This window comes from Primulina eburnea, chromosome 7 (genome assembly GCF_022965805.1).
Source record: "Primulina eburnea isolate SZY01 chromosome 7, ASM2296580v1, whole genome shotgun sequence".
Taxonomy (NCBI): Eukaryota; Viridiplantae; Streptophyta; class Magnoliopsida; order Lamiales; family Gesneriaceae; genus Primulina; species Primulina eburnea.
In genome coordinates, this window is record NC_133107.1 from 37780501 (window position 1) to 37801430 (window position 20930).

General features: G+C 37.5%; 2 protein-coding genes across 4 annotated transcripts; one reads left to right on the plus strand and one right to left on the minus strand.

Annotated features, from left to right (window-relative positions):
• Nucleotides 1-423: 423 nt before the first annotated feature.
• LOC140837494 (uncharacterized) lies at nt 424-9458 on the minus strand. Of its 3 annotated transcripts, XM_073203669.1 has the most exons (3): nt 9193-9458; nt 8039-8119; nt 424-874 (listed from the first exon to the last, which is right to left on the minus strand). In XM_073203669.1, the coding sequence occupies exon 3, from the start codon at nt 823-825 to the stop codon at nt 541-543; it is 285 nt and encodes a 94-aa protein (XP_073059770.1). In that variant the 5' UTR covers nt 826-874; nt 8039-8119; nt 9193-9458; the 3' UTR covers nt 424-540. The 3 variants fall into 3 exon arrangements, with proteins under 3 accessions (XP_073059770.1, XP_073059767.1, XP_073059769.1); XM_073203666.1 differs by lacking the exon at nt 8039-8119 and having other exon boundaries at nt 9193-9457; XM_073203668.1 differs by lacking the exon at nt 8039-8119 and having other exon boundaries at nt 9170-9457.
• Nucleotides 3355-5382, plus strand: LOC140835912 (uncharacterized). The gene is made up of 2 exons (XM_073201323.1): nt 3355-3876; nt 3982-5382. The coding sequence occupies exons 1-2, from the start codon at nt 3355-3357 to the stop codon at nt 4438-4440; spliced, it is 981 nt and encodes a 326-aa protein (XP_073057424.1). The 3' UTR covers nt 4441-5382.
• Nucleotides 9459-20930: the final 11472 nt, after the last annotated feature.

A 20930-nucleotide genomic window follows, 5' to 3' on the forward strand; every position in this document is an offset into this window, starting at 1 on the left:
TGCAATAAGTTTTTGTATCATATTTTATTTAAATAATTTAGAAATTTAAACTATAAAAATAAAATTAAAGTTCTTTAAAAAACACACAGAACTTTATTGATTAAAGACTTCATTATATAAAACTATTAATTAAAATCATTTAAAAAAGAACAATTAATGAAATTATTAAATAAAGTTATTAATTAAAGTCATTAAAAAGCACAAGAACACGTTTGTAGATTCACAATTCAACTTATATATACATACAATCGAAAGATGTCCTACAGTGAAATCATATAAATTTACAAACTTTATCATTAACAATTAGTCAGAAGTGCTCACTGCTCCCCAAATATTCTTCTTTCGATTAAGGGAATATATATGACTAAATAACATTGATTGCATAAATTGTGACAGGCAGCAACATGTAGTGAAGTGTGTATAAAATTTGAAAGCACTTTTTCATAAATAACCTGCAACATGACTTGGAGTGTACAGCAAAATTCTTAGGCATTAAAAATGAATGGTTGATGGTGATCTAATAAATTTCAGTTAAATCTTTTAGACTTGAGGAACCTCAACATTTAAGGATGACAGTCCAACTGTATCAGGGCTATTTAACTGATCTAGTTGTTTTTTGCCTCGACGAAGCAAGTACTCAATATGAAGAAAATTCTTGCGATCAATTTGAGAGGAATTGTAGCGAAACTCAGCTGAAACTATTGACTCGATTTTGCTTCTTACTTCAGGAGATTTGGTGCGTGCTGCACGCAAGAATCCTCGATATAAAGCAAGCACTTGCTTCTGCATCCCTGAAAGCCTTGGCCCGCTGGAACCTCCTCCCATTGCGATACCCAGCGAAGTTTATCTTTACCTAGCTAAAGATCGGAACTACCTGCATTGTATGTACTTAAGGCATTATAGTTTATGAATTTTTTCAAGCTACTAATGAAATTAACTTGCAACCAGACCGAGAAAGCATAAAATGACTACGTAGTTTGCCTTCGTATTCAATTTATGCAATGTTAGGATAACAAAGATTAGATGTTCTACATTCCATTTTCAGAATAATTTGAAGGGAACAAATTGTAATAACCAACAAATTCATACCATAATTTCACGGAAGGCTTGAACAAGTTTAAATGCATTCAAAATTTCGACTAATCGGTGTATGGTAATTGGTAGGTCTGACAACCTTCGGAATGTTGAGTTATCAATTATCCCTCGTTTTGTTTACCTCTTGACACCCTTTTCTGAAGCAACAGGCTTAATACTATTTCAGAAAGGTGCTGAATGAGTATTCTTCACGAGAAGTGTGATGATTTATCTTCATAAAGGGAGTAGCTTGGATGACTAACTGCAAATATCCTTGTTACCCCTTTACCCAAACTAAAAAACAGAGGATATCTCTAAGGTAATAATTTCATTTCATACTTTATACAAGTTCTTGTCCCAAAATATTAACAAAGACCAAACAGTTTAATAATTATCTTAATATTTATACTACCAAATCAGATTATTTATCACTTCATAATCAGTCACTCTATAATCCCATCAATTCAACCAAGCACTACCTTAAGTTATAAATCCATATAGTTTTTTAACTTGAAAATGACATTAAAATGTTACAAATTCTCTAATGACCGTGAAGGACAAAAATTTTCAAGGATTGCAGCAGAGGATGGCTTCATTCAGTGGTCCAAGAAGACAGAATTTAATGCTTATTATAATAAAAATCTTCCATATATTAGAAGATAGCTGATAAGCCCAAATCTTATAGAGATTTTTAGGGATTTTATTTGTGCTTATCTAGGTTTTTTATCCCTAATTATATGCTTAATTGAATTAATAATTGTAGATTTAAATAAAAGAGGAACAATGATTAAATTTGGAAATAAAATAAATTTACAAGACTCCAAAGAAAGAAAATACCAAAGGAAAAGAAATAAAATATTCTTATATTTTATTATCTTGATATTATTGAAGTTTTGATAAAGATTGAGTCTCATATTTGAAAATAAAATCTACAATCTTATTTACAAGGGTTAAGCTTGACATGGGCTTAGAAGGAAAGAAAGAAGGAGGCCCATTGAGCAAGGATAAAAAGAGAGGAGGCTGAGACGTGAAAAAGGAGGCGCACAAAAGAGAAAATATCAGCGCGGAAGAGAGAGGCAGAGGAGAGAAGCGTACAGAAAAGGAGGCAGAGGAGAGAGAAAGAAAGAGAACAGAATACCACACGGAAGAAGAACACCAGGGAGAAGGAAGAGAGAGGAGAGAAGCGTGCAGAAGAGAGAGACAGAGAAGGAAGGAGAGGGAACGGAAGTGCAGAACAAAGGAATAGCAGAACAATGCGGAAGAAGGAAAAGAAGGGAGGAAGAAGGAAGGCAAAACCAGCGAGGAATTCCTCACACACACTACAAATCACTGAGAATTCCTTCCACTCATTCTTTATTTTGTTTTCTTCTATGAACTTAAATATGTGTTCTCACTTTTCTTTTGAATTCATGGAATAATTTTCTTTAGGCTAAGACCACAATAGGACCAAACAATACTTTATTTGATATTTGTTTTATTTTCATTATATTATTTTTCTTGATTTTAATTATTGATTGATGTTAGTTTAATATTTCTTGTTAATAGCCTGATCAACTATTTACATGTATGTTGATTAATCACGACTCGGAAGATGATTGATTAAATATAGCAACAAAGACGTCATCAACACATGGTTAAACTGACTAGAAATAGTATTCGGTTTCAGTGTGCGGTTTTAGGTGAAAACTGAAATTCCACGAAGATTTAATGCATTTAAATCTAATTAAATTCAATTAGAAATAATTGGACTGTTAGACTTAAATAGGTTTATTAACTCGAGGAATCGTTTAATAAATAAAATTGGGGATTTCACCGTGATTGTCATGAATTAAATAATTAATTGGATTTTAACACGTGTCAATATAGTAGAGTTTGGTACCGTTGTGTGTCTTAGTTATTTATTTGAATTTGAATCCCTCCTTGATATTTGAATCCCTCGTTTTTAATTGCAATTATTTTATTTAAAGTTTAGATTAATAATCCACGTATCATCTTTTTATTTATTTTGTCTAGCTTAAGTTAAGTGATAAAAATTCTAGTAATTAAATATTAGTCTCTGTGGGATCGATACTTGGACTCATCGTCCATTTACTATAACTTGACCTAGTCCGCTTGCTAGATTTGTTCCCAACCGAAATACTCGGTCAAGTTTTTGGCGCCGTTGCCGGGGACTAATTTATTTAATATTCGAATAAATTACTTATTTGATACTAGACATTTTTTCGAATTTTTTTTCTATTTTATTTGATTTATTTTTATTTTATTGCGAGGTACTTCAAGATGGATCATCGAGGAGTGTTCACGAATTTTGCACAACAGTACTCGGAAGCATTCTATGCTGCTTGGGGGAGATTCAATGATCTTGCAAACAACTTTCGGTTTCACGATTCGTCAAACTACACTCTTATTCAAATTTTCTATTTTGGTTTGGATGAGGCAACAAGAAGTTGGGTAAATTATGGAGCATTGGCAACTGGTAATCACTTATTTGATAGAGAATACAGCAGTGCGATGCACTTCTTAAATGATATGGCAGATTTCGACTACCACTGGCATTGTGATCCTTCACTGCAGGGTTGGAGTCACCAATATCCTCCACAATTTTGCCCCGATTTTGTAAACCAACCATTTGAGCAACAAGAAGAGCGTAGTGCACATTTAGATGAAATCATAGCCCAGTGGAAGAAGATGGTCAACTCTTTGTGTTTCATCGATGAACAGATTGAGCTTCTAATGCAACCAGTGTCCGAAATCAACCAAGAGGACGAAGCGATTTTTGTCGATCAATTAATGACCAATCAGGTATGGGTGAATGATGACAACTCAAACAATAAAGGTTTGGAGAGTGATTCAAATCATGTAGAAATTTCATCTGAATCTGATCTTCCACAAGTATTTGAGCTGAAGGAAGAAGAATTCTTCGAGGAATCTATATGCAAAGATGAGGCAGAAGTGGAGTTGGAAGAATCCCTATGCAAAGATGAGGCAGAAGTGGAGCTGGAGGAAGAAGAATTCTTCGAGGAATCCATACGCAAAGATGAGGCAGAAGTGAAGTTGGAGGATGTAGAAGAACACAAGTCGAAGGATTTGAACTCATACATGGTCTTAACATATATTCCACCAGCAGATTCTTTATTTCCATCAAAGCAAACTCAAGAATATTACATCTTCTACGGGCTTGATCATGGATTAGATTGTTTTTCCCCTAATAATCAGTCTTTGCCGAGTGTTGTTGGAGCGACGAGCTTACAATGTCAATATCATGCCAAACTTGAGGGCACACATAATCAAGACCCATATGTAATATCGTATGATACTTACTATGGGCGGAAGCCGCTATTTGAAGGCTGCTTCTCCATTGTCTAGCTATAGACAATCAATTTAGCGCTTGCTGGGAGGCAACCCAGTGATTTATTTTATTTCATGTCATTTCATTTTTATTTTTGTTTTTTTTTCATTTTGTTAGTTTAATCCTCTGTGATTTTGGTGTGTGTAGGAAATATTGGAATGAAGTAAGATGCCTTAGACTCTGGAAAAGCTAAACTGTTGAAATAAAAGATTTCCAGCACTGAGGAATTCTACCATCCCCATGTAGCACTCTATGGAATTTAAAGCAACACTGTCAGGGAAGTGCTCTCTTACTATTCTACATCCAACTTTTATATTCTTTTTGAATAGCATGACACTGAGGACAGTGTAAATCTAAGTGTGGGGGGAATTTGTGTTTGTTTCATGTCACCACACTTAACATGTGCTTCAATGTTTAATCCTCGAGCATGAAAATTTTTTTTTGGTTATTCTTTGAGAAACTGCACTTGTGATTTCATGACACACTAATTGACTTTCTAGATTTTTGAACACTCAAGAAATTACATCCCACCTAGAATTGATTGAGATGAGCTGTAGTTGTAGCCGAAGGATTTGAGCACAAACTAGTTTTGTATCATATTTTGAGACATAATCTATGCACTTTAGGTCATACTTATATGAATTAATCGTGAATTAGTAAAAAGTGAGCTCATAAAAAAAAAATTGAAAAAAAAAGAGAAAGAAAAGAAACAATCTAGAACTTACCTGATTATCTTTCGAGGCGAAAATACGGAGGAGAATGACTTAGGGATGATTTAGGCGATTTTTGGACCGTTTGAGCCTTTCGAGCCTACCAAATGCATCATTTATATCCCTAGTATCCTCTTTTGAGCCTATAAAAAATCGAATGGAGTGTGTCAAAGACATACAATTAGCCCCCATTCGTATTCTTTCAAAATCCCACATCAACTACCCATTTTTAGCTCATACACTATTCCTCTACCTTAATTTTGAGATAAATAAACCCCTATAGCGCTTTAAAATTTTCAATAACTCCCATGTGTTGATAATTGATAAGAAAAAGTTGGAGGAATTTGAAAAAAAATCATGAAGAATGAGAAAGGGATTGATGAAAAGATATATATAATTATAAAAGAAAAGGAGGAGGAATGAATGTTGTATGATGTGGTTATTGAAAAAAAAAACTAAAAGGGAATGTTGTTGAAGATTGAAAGAAGCTGGAGAAAAAAAAATATATGGGGGAATATGAATGAAAGTACAAGGAAGATGAAAAAGTTAGCTGGAGGAATGATGAAATTCAATGAGGAGGAAGATAAGAGATGAAGGAATGCGCTGAAGGAATAATTGTTTATTTTCTCTCATTTTGAATCTCCCAACCTTTATTGTAGCCGTGAGCCGTGGCCTTATATTATAAGCTTAAAAGACCTATTGACCGGGTCATATTCCTCCAACATTTAGTGGAGAAAGATATGAAATACAAGCTTATGGAGAGTTTCTTTGAAAAAAAAAATCCAGAAAATATGAGCATTCCTTGAACTAAAACACCTTTGAGGAATATGAGTTTTGACTTCCACACTACACACGTCTCATTATCTTGATCTTTTCTAGTGAATGCTTGAGTTTTAAAGTTGCAACGAAAGTGAATTTTATGATTTTCGACGTGTAATCTTTTGATTGAGTGTGACGGAATTTGGTAGGTTGAAAAGTGTTGATTGTGTCATTTGTTGTGGTGAATCATTGAGTATTCCTTCATAATATTTTTATTCTCTGATTTGTTCGAGGACGAACAAAGGCTAAGTGTGGGGGGATTGATAAGCCCAAATCTTATAGAGATTTTTAGGGATTTTATTTGTGCTTATCTAGGCTTTTTATCCCTAATTATATGCTTAATTGAATTAATAATTGTAGATTTAAATAAAAGAGGAACAATGATTAAATTTGGAAATAAAATAAATTTACAAGACTCCAAAGAAAGAAAATACCAAAGGAAAAGAAATAAAATATTCTTATATTTTATTATCTTGATATTATTGAAGTTTTGATAAAGATTGAGTCTCATATTTGAAAATAAAATCTACAATCTTATTTACAAGGGTTAAGCTTGACATGGGCTTAGAAGGAAAGAAAGAAGGAGGCCCATTGAGCAAGGATAAAAGGAGAGGAGGCTGAGACGTGAAAAAGGAGGCGCACAAAAGAGAAAATATCAGCGCGGAAGAGAGAGGCAGAGGAGAGAAGCGTACAGAAAAGGAGGCAGAGGAGAGAGAAAGAAAGAGAACAGAATACCACACGGAAGAAGAACACCAGGGAGAAGGAAGAGAGAGGAGAGAAGCGTGCAGAAGAGAGAGACAGAGAAGGAAGGAGAGGGAACGGAAGTGCAGAACAAAGGAATAGCAGAACAACGCGGAAGAAGGAAAAGAAGGGAGGAAGAAGGAAGGCAAAACCAGCGAGGAATTCCTCACACACACTACAAATCACTGAGAATTCCTTCCACTCATTCTTTATTTTGTTTTCTTCTATGAACTTAAATATGTGTTCTCACTTTTCTTTTGAATTCATGGAATAATTTTCTTTAGGCTAAGACCACAATAGGACCAAACAATACTTTATTTGATATTTGTTTTATTTTCATTATATTATTTTTCTTGATTTTAATTATTGATTGATGTTAGTTTAATATTTCTTGTTAATAGCCTGATCAACTATTTACATGTATGTTGATTAATCACGACTCGGAAGATGATTGATTAAATATAGCAACAAAGACGTCATCAACACATGGTTAAACTGACTAGAAATAGTATTCGGTTTCAGTGTGCGGTTTTAGGTGAAAACTGAAATTCCACGAAGATTTAATGCATTTAAATCTAATTAAATTCAATTAGAAATAATTGGACTGTTAGACTTAAATAGGTTTATTAACTCGAGGAATCGTTTAATAAATAAAATTGGGGATTTCACCGTGATTGTCATGAATTAAATAATTAATTGGATTTTAACACGTGTCAATATAGTAGAGTTTGGTACCGTTGTGTGTCTTAGTTATTTATTTGAATTTGAATCCCTCCTTGATATTTGAATCCCTCGTTTTTAATTGCAATTATTTTATTTAAAGTTTAGATTAATAATCCACGTATCATCTTTTTATTTATTTTGTCTAGCTTAAGTTAAGTGATAAAAATTCTAGTAATTAAATATTAGTCTCTGTGGGATCGATACTTGGACTCATCGTCCATTTACTATAACTTGACCTAGTCCGCTTGCTAGATTTGTTCCCAACCGAAATACTCGGTCAATAGCCAACTAAGGATATATGGCACCAGATAAACAATTCAACCAACTAATTGACTATCTGTTCATTTCCCCCTTCTTTAACGAAATTCACCAATATATGTCGACATAAAAACAATGAGAATTTCGTCATACAAAGATTATCACATTTTAATTTCTCAACACCATGAATATTATCTCAAAAACACCATAAATCATGAATGTAAGTGTGAACATCTTGCCAACTGTTATGGGGTCCCCAGCAATCTTAGGCCCAAACAAAGGAGATAAGCCCATAATTAAAATTGTGTACACCCGAAGGAATAAAAGGCATGAGAGGCGTGGAGACTGTCATTCAGTTCTTAACCTTTTGAGAGATGTTTGCTAGCTAATGCTAGGGAGAGGTGTCGTGTACTGAGGAAAATCTCTGGGATAATCTTCTTGTTATCTGCTTAAATATCAATATACAAAATTCTTATTTTCGTTCTATTGTTGCTTGATTAATTCTGCATTTCGATTCTGACACATAAACTCCAGGACCATAACACAAACAGAAATGAAATACAAGCGCAACATACATAACAGACGGTCTGAATTGTAGAAAAATGAGAAAATTGATTGAAATCTAGCAGTCGAGAAGTGAGAGTGATGGAGCATATATTGCAAAAGGGAGATAATTTCAAACTCTTAAATACATTTGTTGAAGACTAATCGAGTTTTCGTCTTTTGGAGAGTATGCCAAGGTTATTATTCCATCATATGGGTTATTTCTGGTATTGTTAAAGTGTAGAAGGAATGATTTTGAGAATACATTTTTATTTATGCATTAGCCTTTACAAAGACAACCCACAACTATTTATAGTAGCTGAACACATACTAGAAACGTAATATGGCAAAACACGTTTATTGTGATGACCCAACTTAGCTTACACTAGCTAACAGGTATGCTATTCCCTACTTTTGGCTAATCAAGTGGTGTTTTATTATTTAGTTCTGTGAGATTTTGCACTTCTATACCCATGCATTATTCCTTCTTATTTCCATTATTTCTGAAATATTGGATTCCAGTGGACCAAAAGAGAACAAATCCTTGAAATTCATCCAAATTGCAACCCAATGCCACAATCCTTATAGCACTCTTTATTGGAATATTTATGAAATCCTATCTAAATCACAATTATTCCAACTTATCCATAGATGAATTGTTTGGTAATATTTATAGGGTATCAACATGGAGAAAGCAGAAAACACAATCTATCCATCCATTCTCCAAAAAGTTGGTAACAAGTGTGTGCATCTAAGGTGATTGGTGACAAAAACTCCTGAGTGTATGTGTAGAAATGTACGCACAATGTCAAGAGGCAATACTGCGTAAAGCTTGGCCAAATACCTCTCACATTGAAAGACACGCAATTCCAAAATAATAACAGTAGAGAAAATGTGCAGTAAACAGAAAAAAATGGCAAAGAAAATAAAAATCGGGAAAATTTCAATTCACCAGACACTATTTAGCTGAAGCACCTGAGGCTTTCCACGTTGAACAGAAGCGACCAAAGTTCAAGCAATGATGGCATTGATACAACCACTGGACCGAGAAAAAGAATCCTGCCAAAATTCCAAATAGTACAACAAATTAAAACTTGGATTCAATTCACCGTCACCTTGGGAGAATTTCAAAGGAAAGAAAATGATATATGTAGAAAGGAATTTCGACGAATAGATTGTGATCGACAAACAATTCAATGGCATATTCTCCAGATGGAGAGAAGACGAACCACCGACAGAAGTAAAGCTCAGGATCTGTTAACTAATGGGTTTGGGCCCAACATAAATATAGCCCAGTTTGCTGGTATTTATTTTTGTTCAACTGCACAAATTACTTGTCTCGTGGGCCCATTTGATTATTTGGTACAATATGTATTTTTTTTTTTGGGTAAAAAATAATGGTAAATATGGTGTCAATCAAATGCGAACATCTTTGTATCCGAGTCGAGGTTCAATTTTGATAAAATAATTCATCAGTTCAACTAATTATCATGGTTGTTGACAGAAATATACGATGAAGTGATAGAATCGTTAAAATAAATACTCGACTTGTCTGAGAGTAGATCTATACTAATTAATTTTTGTTAACATCTTGCCAAAAAAATTTAAAAATCGGCCCACTGAAGAAAGAGGGAGAGAGGGCGGGGGATCTCCGATCATCTTCCACCGACGCTTATTAAACTCTAATAATAAGGATTTACTGTTATTTGTATTTATTTCGTCGTGCAGGAAATCGGATTGCTGGAAGTGAAACATGGTCTGCTCCAGCTTGCGGAGACGTTGGACTTCCTTCATAATAATGCACGCCTTATCCACAGGGGTTTGGCACCTGAGGTATGATTTTTGGTCTCCAGATGAATTTTTATTTTCATGCATTTTCTTTCTTGCATTTCTTTGTTCTCTTTGGTTTTAATAGAAAGATCCACTTGTCATTCTCTGTATTTACTATTTACCTTATGAATTTTGGAAAGAAAAAACGTAGTGAGTGATGATTCTATGAGGGAGCACCTTAACGGGTTTGGCACTTAGTGTTTTGTTTTATGTTGGAAGAAAAGGAATGGTGCGTCAATTTACTATCTGCTCTTGTCCATAACCATCTCTCAACACATACCAATTTGAATTGATATTTGTGTTTAACTATATATTGCCTTGGTATTATATACAATGTAAGCATTAATGTAAAAGGCCTGTATTTCGTATTCATAATTTTGCGAAATTATTAAAAATTTTCTAAATAAATAATTAACTTGCCACAATTATAAAATAAACATGTAATTAAAATTTAACAGCGGAAGTAAATATTGTTTTCAAACAACAATTTTAAAAATAATCCAACGTATTAAAAACTGAGTTTAACATAAAAACTACATAAACTAAAACATGAGGTCCTCGGGTTTACTACTGCTGTCCCCAGATCGCTCACTGGTCTCCGCCCGCGGTCTCGGCCTCATCAATACCTACAACAATCAAGTCTAGTGCGTCTAAAGACTCAACATGTATATATCGTGAATAACAAATAAATATATCGTAAAATCGCATGCAACTTAAAAATAAAGTATCGTAAGGCGTACGGTGAAAATCGTATCATGAATAATTATAACTACGTGCATATCTGAAAATCATACTGTTTGCACATATTTGGTGTTGCGGGCGTGCCAGGTGCGAAGTGCACCAATTTGCGTAAAAACAACGAAAATCTAACTTCTAAAAACTTGACGATTATGGATACTAAATTCGACCGTCGGTTCTAATCTCCTAAAATGACTACGACGCCAAAATAAAGAAAACTACTGGAATTTGAGGAATAAACTCCTGACATCATTTATATTTTCAACAAACAGTAGGAATTTACAAAATATGGAAATATAACACAAATAATTGCTGAAATCTAGAACTAGAAGACGCTAGAAATGTACTGGAAATACGTGAAAACTAGTGCAATGAAAGATTTAATTTTGCAGAGAGTATTTGCAGATTTGTCTGTAGAGTTGAGTTGTGTGTGTCTGTTTTTGCCGATCCCTTCTTTTCTTCGCTGTGAAAGGTAGCTTCTTCCACTCCCCCATGAGCCCATGATTTTTCCCACCACCTTAGAACGATTTCCATTTCTTTTCTCCCACGTCGTGATCAGTTTGAATCGATACAAATTAATCTGCTACAGCTCATGGGCCCATATAATATAATTGGGCCTATGATTAAGTCGGGCTTCCTAATTAATTATTTTTAGCACAAACAATTGCCCCCCGCAAGCATTGGCCCATTGGGCCAATATGCTTGAACGTAAACCCATTCCATCTTCTTTATTTGGAGTCACCCACAAGCCTTTATTGTGAAGTGGGCTATCAATTTTGGGCCAATACCAATTTGGATTTCTTTACGTCTGATTTCTTCTCCAATTCAAATCCCCAATCTTTGGCCCTTTCTCTCCCGCTTCTCACTTCCCGCTTCTCACTCCCCGCTGTCATCGGAAGGTCATCTCCCTCACGCTGTTCAATTTTCCTCTACCGCCGCGCCGCCCGATTGCTCTCATCACGAGTGTGGAAGACGCCGCTTCGTCCGATTGCTTCACTGCGGCGTTGCTCGTTCGCGTTCTTGTGCTCTGAAACTTTCCCCGCTCGCTTCGCCGCCGTCGCTGTCGCTGCCTGATGGTTTTACAATGGTTCAAGACTCTTCTCCGGCGACTTCATCCGAGCCGAGCGCTGCGGTCATTGCTTCTTCCCCAATCGAAGCTTCTGCTCCCTGCACCGCCGCTGTCACATCATCCGTGGCGTTCGCCGGCTCCAACCTTGGCCCCAATTCATTCGCCGTCGTCTCTGGGTTATCCACAAGTGTACCATCGCGTTTTGGCCAGCCTTCTTCCGCAAGGGCGAGTGCTCTCCTCGGCTCGGGACAGAACCCCACGATGGCCATGGGTATCTCCTCATTCATCTTCTTGAAAAATTACTCAGTGTTTCTTGATTCCTTAAATATTATTCGTCGTTTTGATTGATTCGCGATTCTATCTCTTGCTTTGTGCGGTTAACCTTGATTGTTCGAGAAAAGAGGGTGACTCCCCGGTCTTGTATTTGAGGAGTGGCAAAATAAACATTTACGCTTAACTTTCGGTGTTATCTGGCCATACATTGGCTTTGGCGTTGTAGGTGCAGTAACGTGGCCATTATTTGGCCCTGTAGTATACACAGTATCAATTGGTTTTCTGAATCTTTCTTGCGTAGATGCAGTGGTTTTTGACCCCAATCGATCTACTGATTCCGATTTTATCTTTGCTGCTATTCCCATGTATCTCCTTTTGCTGGTTCATTCTTTTCGTGTACATTGGCATGTTTATTCTTAGCAGGTAGCATGGATTGGCCATGAGTTGGCCTCAGTTTTCCGGTGTATTCGACACCTAAGCCTTGGTGTCGTTTGAGGCTTTTTGAAACACAGGTAAGACTTAACCCTTAAGTGCTCTTATGTGCTCTTATGTGCTCTTACGTGCTGCATCCACTCAAGACAACTCCCTTCTCCTTTACATTATGCATTGCACTTCAGTCGGATCCCTTTCCCGCATACACGTATATGCATATGCACTTCAGTCAGACCCCTTATACCGCATACACGTATATGCATATGCACTTCAGTCAGACCCCTTATCCCGCATACACGTATATGCATTTGCACTTCAGTCAGACCCCTTATCCCGCATACACGTTTACTTACTATTCTTGCATGCGGTGACTCCGCTTTTGATTTTTTGACTCTTGGTTTGGTGTTGTGGTTGTTGGGTGATGGGTGTGGTACGAAGGTGGATTTGTATGGGGTGTTGTGTATTGGATGTTGGGAAAGAGTTTCTATTCGTTCTTAATTCACTTAACCCAACTCATTTTCGAAAGCTTCAATCAAAACCATATGTTGGCTTAAAACTCCCCACTCGAGATTATTCTCTCCCTTCATTGGCTATCGAAACACAATGGATCCAGTATGATAAAAGTGGCCTACTGGCCAACTTTAATTGATCGTTGTAATTTTTGAATCATAACCAACAAATATTTACATTAGTGGCCCTAAGGCCTACTTCAAATAAAATCGTACAACATGAACATGAAGCTAGAACATACAAAAATGGCTGGTCAGCCTATTTTTCTTCCAAAGTCAACTTCTGGGTCCTCTTGGGGTTTACATATTGCCTTTGTCCTCTTCAGTTCTTCTTTTATTACTCATTATTCCGTTCGGTGATCCCAACTCCCCGCTCGTTGTGTTCCTTTCCTCCTATATTCTAAGTGGCCTCAAGGCCTACTTTATGAATCTGTCACTGCACATGCAAACAACCAATTTATAATGGCAGTATGGTCTATTCCACCATGATTTTTGGTACAATAAAAACTAGGGGTGATCAAATATTTTTATTAACCGCCCGAACCGCCTGAACCGAATTGCACCGCACCGTTTTTCATAATATTTATAAAAACCGTGATTAAAAATATTAATCATAAACCGCACCGCATACGCGGTTCGGTTATTTTTTTTTGCCAAAAACCGCACCAAATCGCACCGCCTAAACCGCTTGCCATAATATTCGGCCTAGAATTATAATAATTTGTAAACAACATATTCAAATAAAGAAGTCATTATTCATTATATCCTAACTCTCTTTAAAATTATTATTCTTACAAATAAAACTTATCTTTTTCTTAATTATTCTTTATATTAGTCATTTATTAAAGTATTTTTTTTTTGCTACAATATTGTGTTTGTAGTCTGAAGGTAAAAAAATGATAAAATAGTGTAAATGTCATTTTTGTTGTGAATGTGTTGTTAAATTATTAACTTAGTTTTGAATCTTAATTATTGGTTAATCTATTTTGATTGTTATATGCTTTGAATTATATTTTATATTTGAAAATAATATATTGTTATTGTTTTCAAATAAATTAGAATCTGTGTTCTAATATTTTTCATTAAAAAAACCGTAAAACCGACCGCAACCGCTTGAAACCGCTCAAAACCGCAAGGCTGGTTTTTTACGTAAAACCGTGATTAATTTTTCAAAATACTAACCGACCGCATATGGCAATTCGGTTTGAATTTTTTTTAAAAAACCGCAAAACCGCACCGTGATCACCCCTAATAAAAACATTGGAAATAAGTGGCCATAAGGCCGACTGCCTAGTGAAATAATGGACCTTCAACATAATGAATGAAGGTGGCTTATTGTCCCACTCTCCCCGATCAATTTTATTGTTGAATCATAAACAAAATATGTTTATTTCAGTGGCCCTAGGGCCTACGTCACATGACACCTTGAAATCAGGAACTTAATATATACAAAAGTGGCCCCGAAGGCCAACTCCCCACTGAAGAATGCCAACTCCCCAATGAAGATTAGCCTTCGTGATTGCTTTACTGGCAAGCTTTTCTTACTTCTTCCCTCATACTTGGAAAATAAGGCTTGAGATACTTGCCATTTATGCATCTTTTGTGTGATTGGTCATCTAGACTTGATAGCCAATATGCGTTTCCGTCCAACACCTTATGTACTTTGAATGGTCCCTCCCAATTGGGAGACCACTTGCCCAGCTTCCTATCTTTTGTTCCTAAAAGCAGTATAGCCTTCCACACTACTTCCCCCTCATGGAAGCTTTTCTTGTTAACTCTTTTGTTGTAGATTCTCGCTACTTTATATTTCTGTAACATTATAGCAATGTACGCTTGGATTCTCAGCTCCTCTGGTTCTTCTAACGGGTCTTGTACCTCATGTTGGCCATCTTCCAGTTGAGATGGCGCCATTAATAACTCGTCAACTTGAATCTCATCTTTTTCATGCTCCTCTTCGAACTCATCTTCATAAACCACTTCCGTCCCATGGATATTCCATTGTTCCTCATCGCATACTCTATCCGAAACCTGCTGCATGTAGACTTTCCACACGAAGGCTGCAGCCACCTCTTTCTCCATTTGGTTGTATTCAATCATCGATCTCCTCGATCGTCGGCTGAATCATCGGCCTATATGGCCCGAAGACAGTAGGTTTAAGTATCTGGTTCAACACTGAACTTGGGGTTAGGGACTGCATGTAAACTAGACTCTTTTTTCTATCCTTGCCACAGACTTTTATGGGCCCGAAATCCCCGTTATAGTATCTGGCCTCCACTGTGTTGGCATGAGCTTGGAAAGGCTGTGCATCGGCTTCCACAATCTCCACGTAATCTCCTTTCCAAAATAAAAAGAACCGGTGCATTGAGGATGTGATGCACTGATTTGCATGGATCCAATATCTGCCTAACAAAGCTTGGAAGTTGGCAGATGAGTTCACAACAAAAAATGCGCAAATAGACGAAATACTCCCCACAACAACATCAGCTGGGAAAAACTCAATGTTCTTGGTGGTTTTTTCCGTAAACGCAGCAACAGAAACTTCTGTGGAGATTAGGTCCTCTTCATTTTTGCCCAAATTTTTAAACATCCTCACTGGCAAGACATTCACTACCGAGCCATTGTCGATTAACACTTTGGACACTGGCTTGCCATTCACATGAGCCTTGATGTATAAAGACCTTATGTCATTAGTCATATCGGCTGTTGTCTTTTCCAAAATCACATGCTTAGGCTTGTTAGGGTGATCTTCTCTGATAATAACTCCTGAACCTCTTTCGGGGAGTTTGTTGCAAACCTTCATCTCTTCAACAGCTACTTCAGACACTGACTCCCCGCATTCTTCCTCGACAAGTTTGAACCTTTCTGGTAGTATCGTCAATCCTGTGGCACAGTCCACTGATATGTGGAACTTCCCTATACAGAAACTGAATGTTTTCCTTTCTTGATTCTCATAATCACTCGGTAAATCATCGTCTTCGTCGACCCACTTATCTTCAGTGGCGGACCTACCAAAGTTTGACCTACTTCCCGCTTGTGATTCGATGACTGGCATATCATGTATGGGTTTATTGTCTACCTTAGAAAGTTCTTCCTTTTTTGCAGCCGCTTTTTCCCTCAACAGCCTTCTTTTCTGGGTTCGAGTTGGTGGCCTAGGGAATTTTCTGTGTTGGGCCACTCTCCATTCGTGGGTGAATTCTTTTTTGGCTGGACGTACAAATCTGGGTCGAACTTCCCTGACCTCTACAGTCTTTCTCACCGGAGCTTCATTCACACGCTGACTTTTATCATGATAAAGTGACTTCTTCCTGATTTCTATCTTTCGTGGTTCAACTCTGTTCACGTTCCTCCTGTTCGAGTATCTCTGGTGCTGATTGCGAGACGACTCCCCTCTAAACAATTGATTCTCAAGCACTGATCTCTTGAATAAATATTGGTTCTTCGGCCTAGAGGCCGCAGATTCACCAACACTTCTGGGAAAACGCTGCTGAAATGTTCTTAGTTGATTAGTACTATACCTTACAGCGGCCTCAAATAGTTGACCTTTCGGAATCCAACATTTCTTAATTATTCGGTCTTTCATTGCAAAGAATCGGCTTCTTCTCTTGTCATTCAACAAATTTCTCAAATTTGTGACGTTCACGTTTACCGATGCCGCAGGAGGAAATGGGTCATTGTCCACTGCCATGTACTCTTGCTTGTTAGGGAATTTCAATATTCCTTTGTTGATTCTTTCCTGCAGAACATTCTTGAAAGCCCAACACAATTTAGTGGAATGATTGTATGAGTTGTGATACTTACAGTATTCTCGACTTTTCAGCTCATCCTTAGTAGGCATCCGATGATCAGGTGAAAAAGCGATGAACTTTTCTTTAACCAGAAAATCAAATATGTCATCTGTTTTGGAAATATTGAATGTGTACTGCATGTCCTTGGGAGGTTGGGAGCTATTCTTCTTTTCAGGTTCTGTCAGCTTCATTTTTAGCAGGGGAACCGTGTATGAACCAGCTGATCGAATTTCTGCCAAAACATCTTCCACCTCCTGGTAATAAGATTCCATTGTTGTTTTCTTGTTAGACGACTCATCTGTCAATAGTTCCTCGTACTCCCCAACCTTTGCTGCAAGTTCAAAGAAATCTCTGAATTCCATATCCTGAAACTTCTTCTTATGCTCAAAGTCTAGCCCCTTTTGTACTATTTTGACAAACTCAGTCTCTGGCAGAAACACCTTGTACTTGTTCTTTGTTTTCTTGAACCTATCAATGAACATATCAGCTGTTTCTCCTTTTTTCTGAGATATCTTTGACAAATCAGCGATGCACGCCTCAGGCTCAGTTCGGTAAAACTGAGTAAGGAATTGCTTCTCCATATCTTTCCAACTTAAGATTGAGTTTCGAGGAAGTGCGGCATACCCCGAAAATGCCGTGCCAGTAAAGGTATTTGGGAACAATCTCAACTTCAAAGTAATAAAGTTTTCCAAGTTCGCCAGCTCCCCACACCTTATAGTGAACCTAGCAATGTGCTCAAGGCTAGATTGACTATCTTCTCCAGAAGATAAGCTGAAATCTGGTACTTTGTAACATCTGGGAAATGGATTGTTGATATCTATGTGGTTGGGGTATGGCTTGTGAAATTCTGGGCGGCCAATTTGTCTCAAAGCCGGCCCATACATTTCTTGCACAGTTTCTCTCACCATATCAAGATCGATCATTGCTGCGTTTTTTTTGGGGAGCAGATGGTGATAATAGTTTGCCCCCCGAGTCTGAGCCTCTGTACTGTAACCAGCATTACATCCTTGGAAACTTCCATCAACTCCATGATAACCCAAGTGTGGTATATCATCATCCATTCCTGGTTGATACAAAGGATTAGTAATCGCATGGACTTGGTTGACAGGTTGTTTCAAACTCCCTGCTCCATCTGTACGTGGATATGGCCGAACTCTTCCACCTAAAGTTTTCTCCTTTTTATGTGATAGTGTGTAACTTCCTTCCCGTTGGTTTGGGAGTGCCAACTCTGGGCGGCGAGGATCGCCAGCCATTGAGTGTCCTGCTCCCTGGTCGAGTTCAGTGAATTGATTACTCCCCTGATCAGCCTCTTTAACAATGGTATTTTGCTCTTTGTTGGTTGATTGGTTCGGTTTACCCAATACTGTCTTCAAGCAATCAGACACAGCTTTGGACAGTGCTTCTGATATTTCTTCAAATTTTATCGCAGCCAACGTTTCAACCAAATGATTTGAAATATGAGCATATACCTCTGGAACATGACTTGGATGCAAATCCAACTCCCCGGTCGGCTCTTCAGAAGCCGATTGTTCTAATTGTGGAGCATGAGTCTCTTCCTGGCTTGGTAGAAACTTCCCGTCTCTTTGATTGACGTTTTCTTTCCTTCTTGGCGGCATAGTGATGGTCCCACCGGGCGTGCCAAAAATATGTTTGCACAATATTTGGTGTTGCGGGCGTGCCAGGTGCGAAGTGCACCAATTTGCGTAAAAACAACGAAAATCTAACTTCTAAAAACTTGACGATTATGGATACTAAATTCGACCGTCGGTTCTAATCTCCTAAAATGACTACGACGCCAAAATAAAGAAAACTACTGGAATTTGAGGAATAAACTCCTGACATCATTTATATTTTCAACAAACAGTAGGAATTTACAAAATATGGAAATATAACACAAATAATTGCTGAAATCTAGAACTAGAAGACGCTAGAAATGTACTGGAAATACGTGAAAACTAGTGCAATGAAAGATTGAATTTTGCAGAGAGTATTTGCAGATTTGTCTGTAGAGTTGAGTTGTGTGTGTCTGTTCTTGCCGATCCCTTCTTTTCTTCGTTGTGAAAGGTAGCTTCTTCCACTCCCCCATGAGCCCATGATTTTTCCCACCACCTTAGCACGATTTCCATTTCTTTTCTCCCACGTCGTGATCAGTTTGAATCGATACAAATTAATCTGCTACAGCTCATGGGCCCATATAATATAATTGGGCCTATGATTAAGTCGGGCTTCCTAATTAATTATTTTTAGCACAAACACATACGTAAAAGCTTTGCTCCATAGAGCTCTGTCATAATATATCATAATTTTCTGTAGAGATAATGTTTTTAAGCTAGTGGCCCATAACATAACGTGAGCGCCTGATTAGACTAAACCACAGTATACTAGGGCGGTAGAGATCAATCACAGCCCTTGGACTGGATGTCCGTACCCATACATAATCATAAACCGGTCGTAAGTTACCGGGTGGAGAGGTCCTCGGTTGCGCCTACCGACTTCCAAACCCATAAGCATAAGGTGGCCACAAGACATATAGCATATATCTCAAAAATAAACATTTTATATTTTTATGCACGTAATATAATTATAACCTTATTTTTACCGGATGAGTTGGATCGCTTCCAGGCTCGCTGCGACATAATTCTAATATGTGACACATGCAAATAATTTTAACTTGACAAAAACTTAACCACTAAACCAAAAACGAGACGATTAGGACCAACTTTATTTTTAATCATGGCTTCGTACCAACCCGAACCAACATTAAACCGACGTTTAACCATGATTAAAAATACCCCAAACATACTGAAAAACATGCATAAGAATTGCAAAACACGAAAATAGGTGAAAGAAATCCAAAAACATAAAACACTCTTTCGAGAGTCATTTTGGCACCTTTCACCGTAAATTCTCGTACGACCTCTAAACTTGACCAAATCACGAACGGCCAAAAACATGACCTTCCTAACTCATTGAGGTACTGTCCAGTCCAAGGCCATGGGCTAAAAGCCAACCAAGAACTCAAACCACCTCCTAAACCGTGACGCAAAGTTGCTGTCAAAAAGGCAGCAATAACAGCTTGTGTCTTTTGTAGTGAAAATCCTGAATTTTATGACTATGGGCTTGAACCACCGCCAAAGGACTCTTACCAACATCCTAAGGCATGGCTTGAACCATGGTTAAGGGCCAAAGGCCAACCACAAACCGAGCCAACACCTAGGACAATCACAGCTCAAAACCGAGAGCCCCTTTCTGTATTTTGTGATGTATTGCATTGTTTTGTTGTCTTGTACCGTTCCAATGGCCATTTAAGCGACCATGGCTCGATCTAGACATGATGTAGTGTTGTATGAACCATGGCTATAGGCTAGGAGCCAACCACAATTCATCCAACACACAAAAACCGAACCCACACTCACACAGAAACTGAAAAGGAAAATCGAGTGACTCTTGCATTGTTGATGTAAAAATCTGATGGATCCCTGGACCAGGCTTGTAAATACCGATTTTGTCACACACTAGACATGTTAAGGGAGGGTTCTAACCATGGCTACAGTCCCTAGGACAGTCAAGGTTCGAACACTCCACTTAAACAACTCAATGGCAGAAACCGTGTCTCATTCTGCACTCAAGTAAGAAGTTGCTGTCATTTCTGCATTTGTGTGTGTATGGATGGAAACTAATGAACCAATAACTTCCTAAGACACTCTAAATCATGCCTAGAAGCAGCCCTGAGAGCTTGGAACCGCACCACTCCCTGTAATCAACAAAAACCACCAAACCCGTGAAGCACAAACCATTGGCCGAGTAATCTGTGCAGATTTTCAGAACTTGCTGTCAAAATTTTGAGTTGTTGCTTGCATAATGAATATATAATGCTTTAAAAATATCTATAGGACTTGATTGAAGAGCAAAAGAATAACATATACATGCCTGGAAATTTGTTTTGAAGAAAACAAATCAAAACGACAATACGACGCGACAGAACGAAGTTGAATCTCTTTTCTTTGTTACAGCTGCTGTTCTCGATCCTAAGCTGCTATGTTTCTGCTATGTTTCGAAGCTTATGGTTGTAGGAAA

Bases quoted from the DNA above. Each gene is read 5' to 3' on its own strand.
- LOC140837494 (XM_073203669.1), bottom strand. From the start codon at position 825: ATGGGAGGAGGTTCCAGCGGGCCAAGGCTTTCAGGGATGCAGAAGCAA.
- LOC140835912 (XM_073201323.1), top strand. From the start codon at position 3,355: ATGGATCATCGAGGAGTGTTCACGAATTTTGCACAACAGTACTCGGAA. The intron at 3,877-3,981 runs GTATGGGTGAAT...TTTGAGCTGAAG, and splicing joins ATCAATTAATGACCAATCAG to GAAGAAGAATTCTTCGAGGA.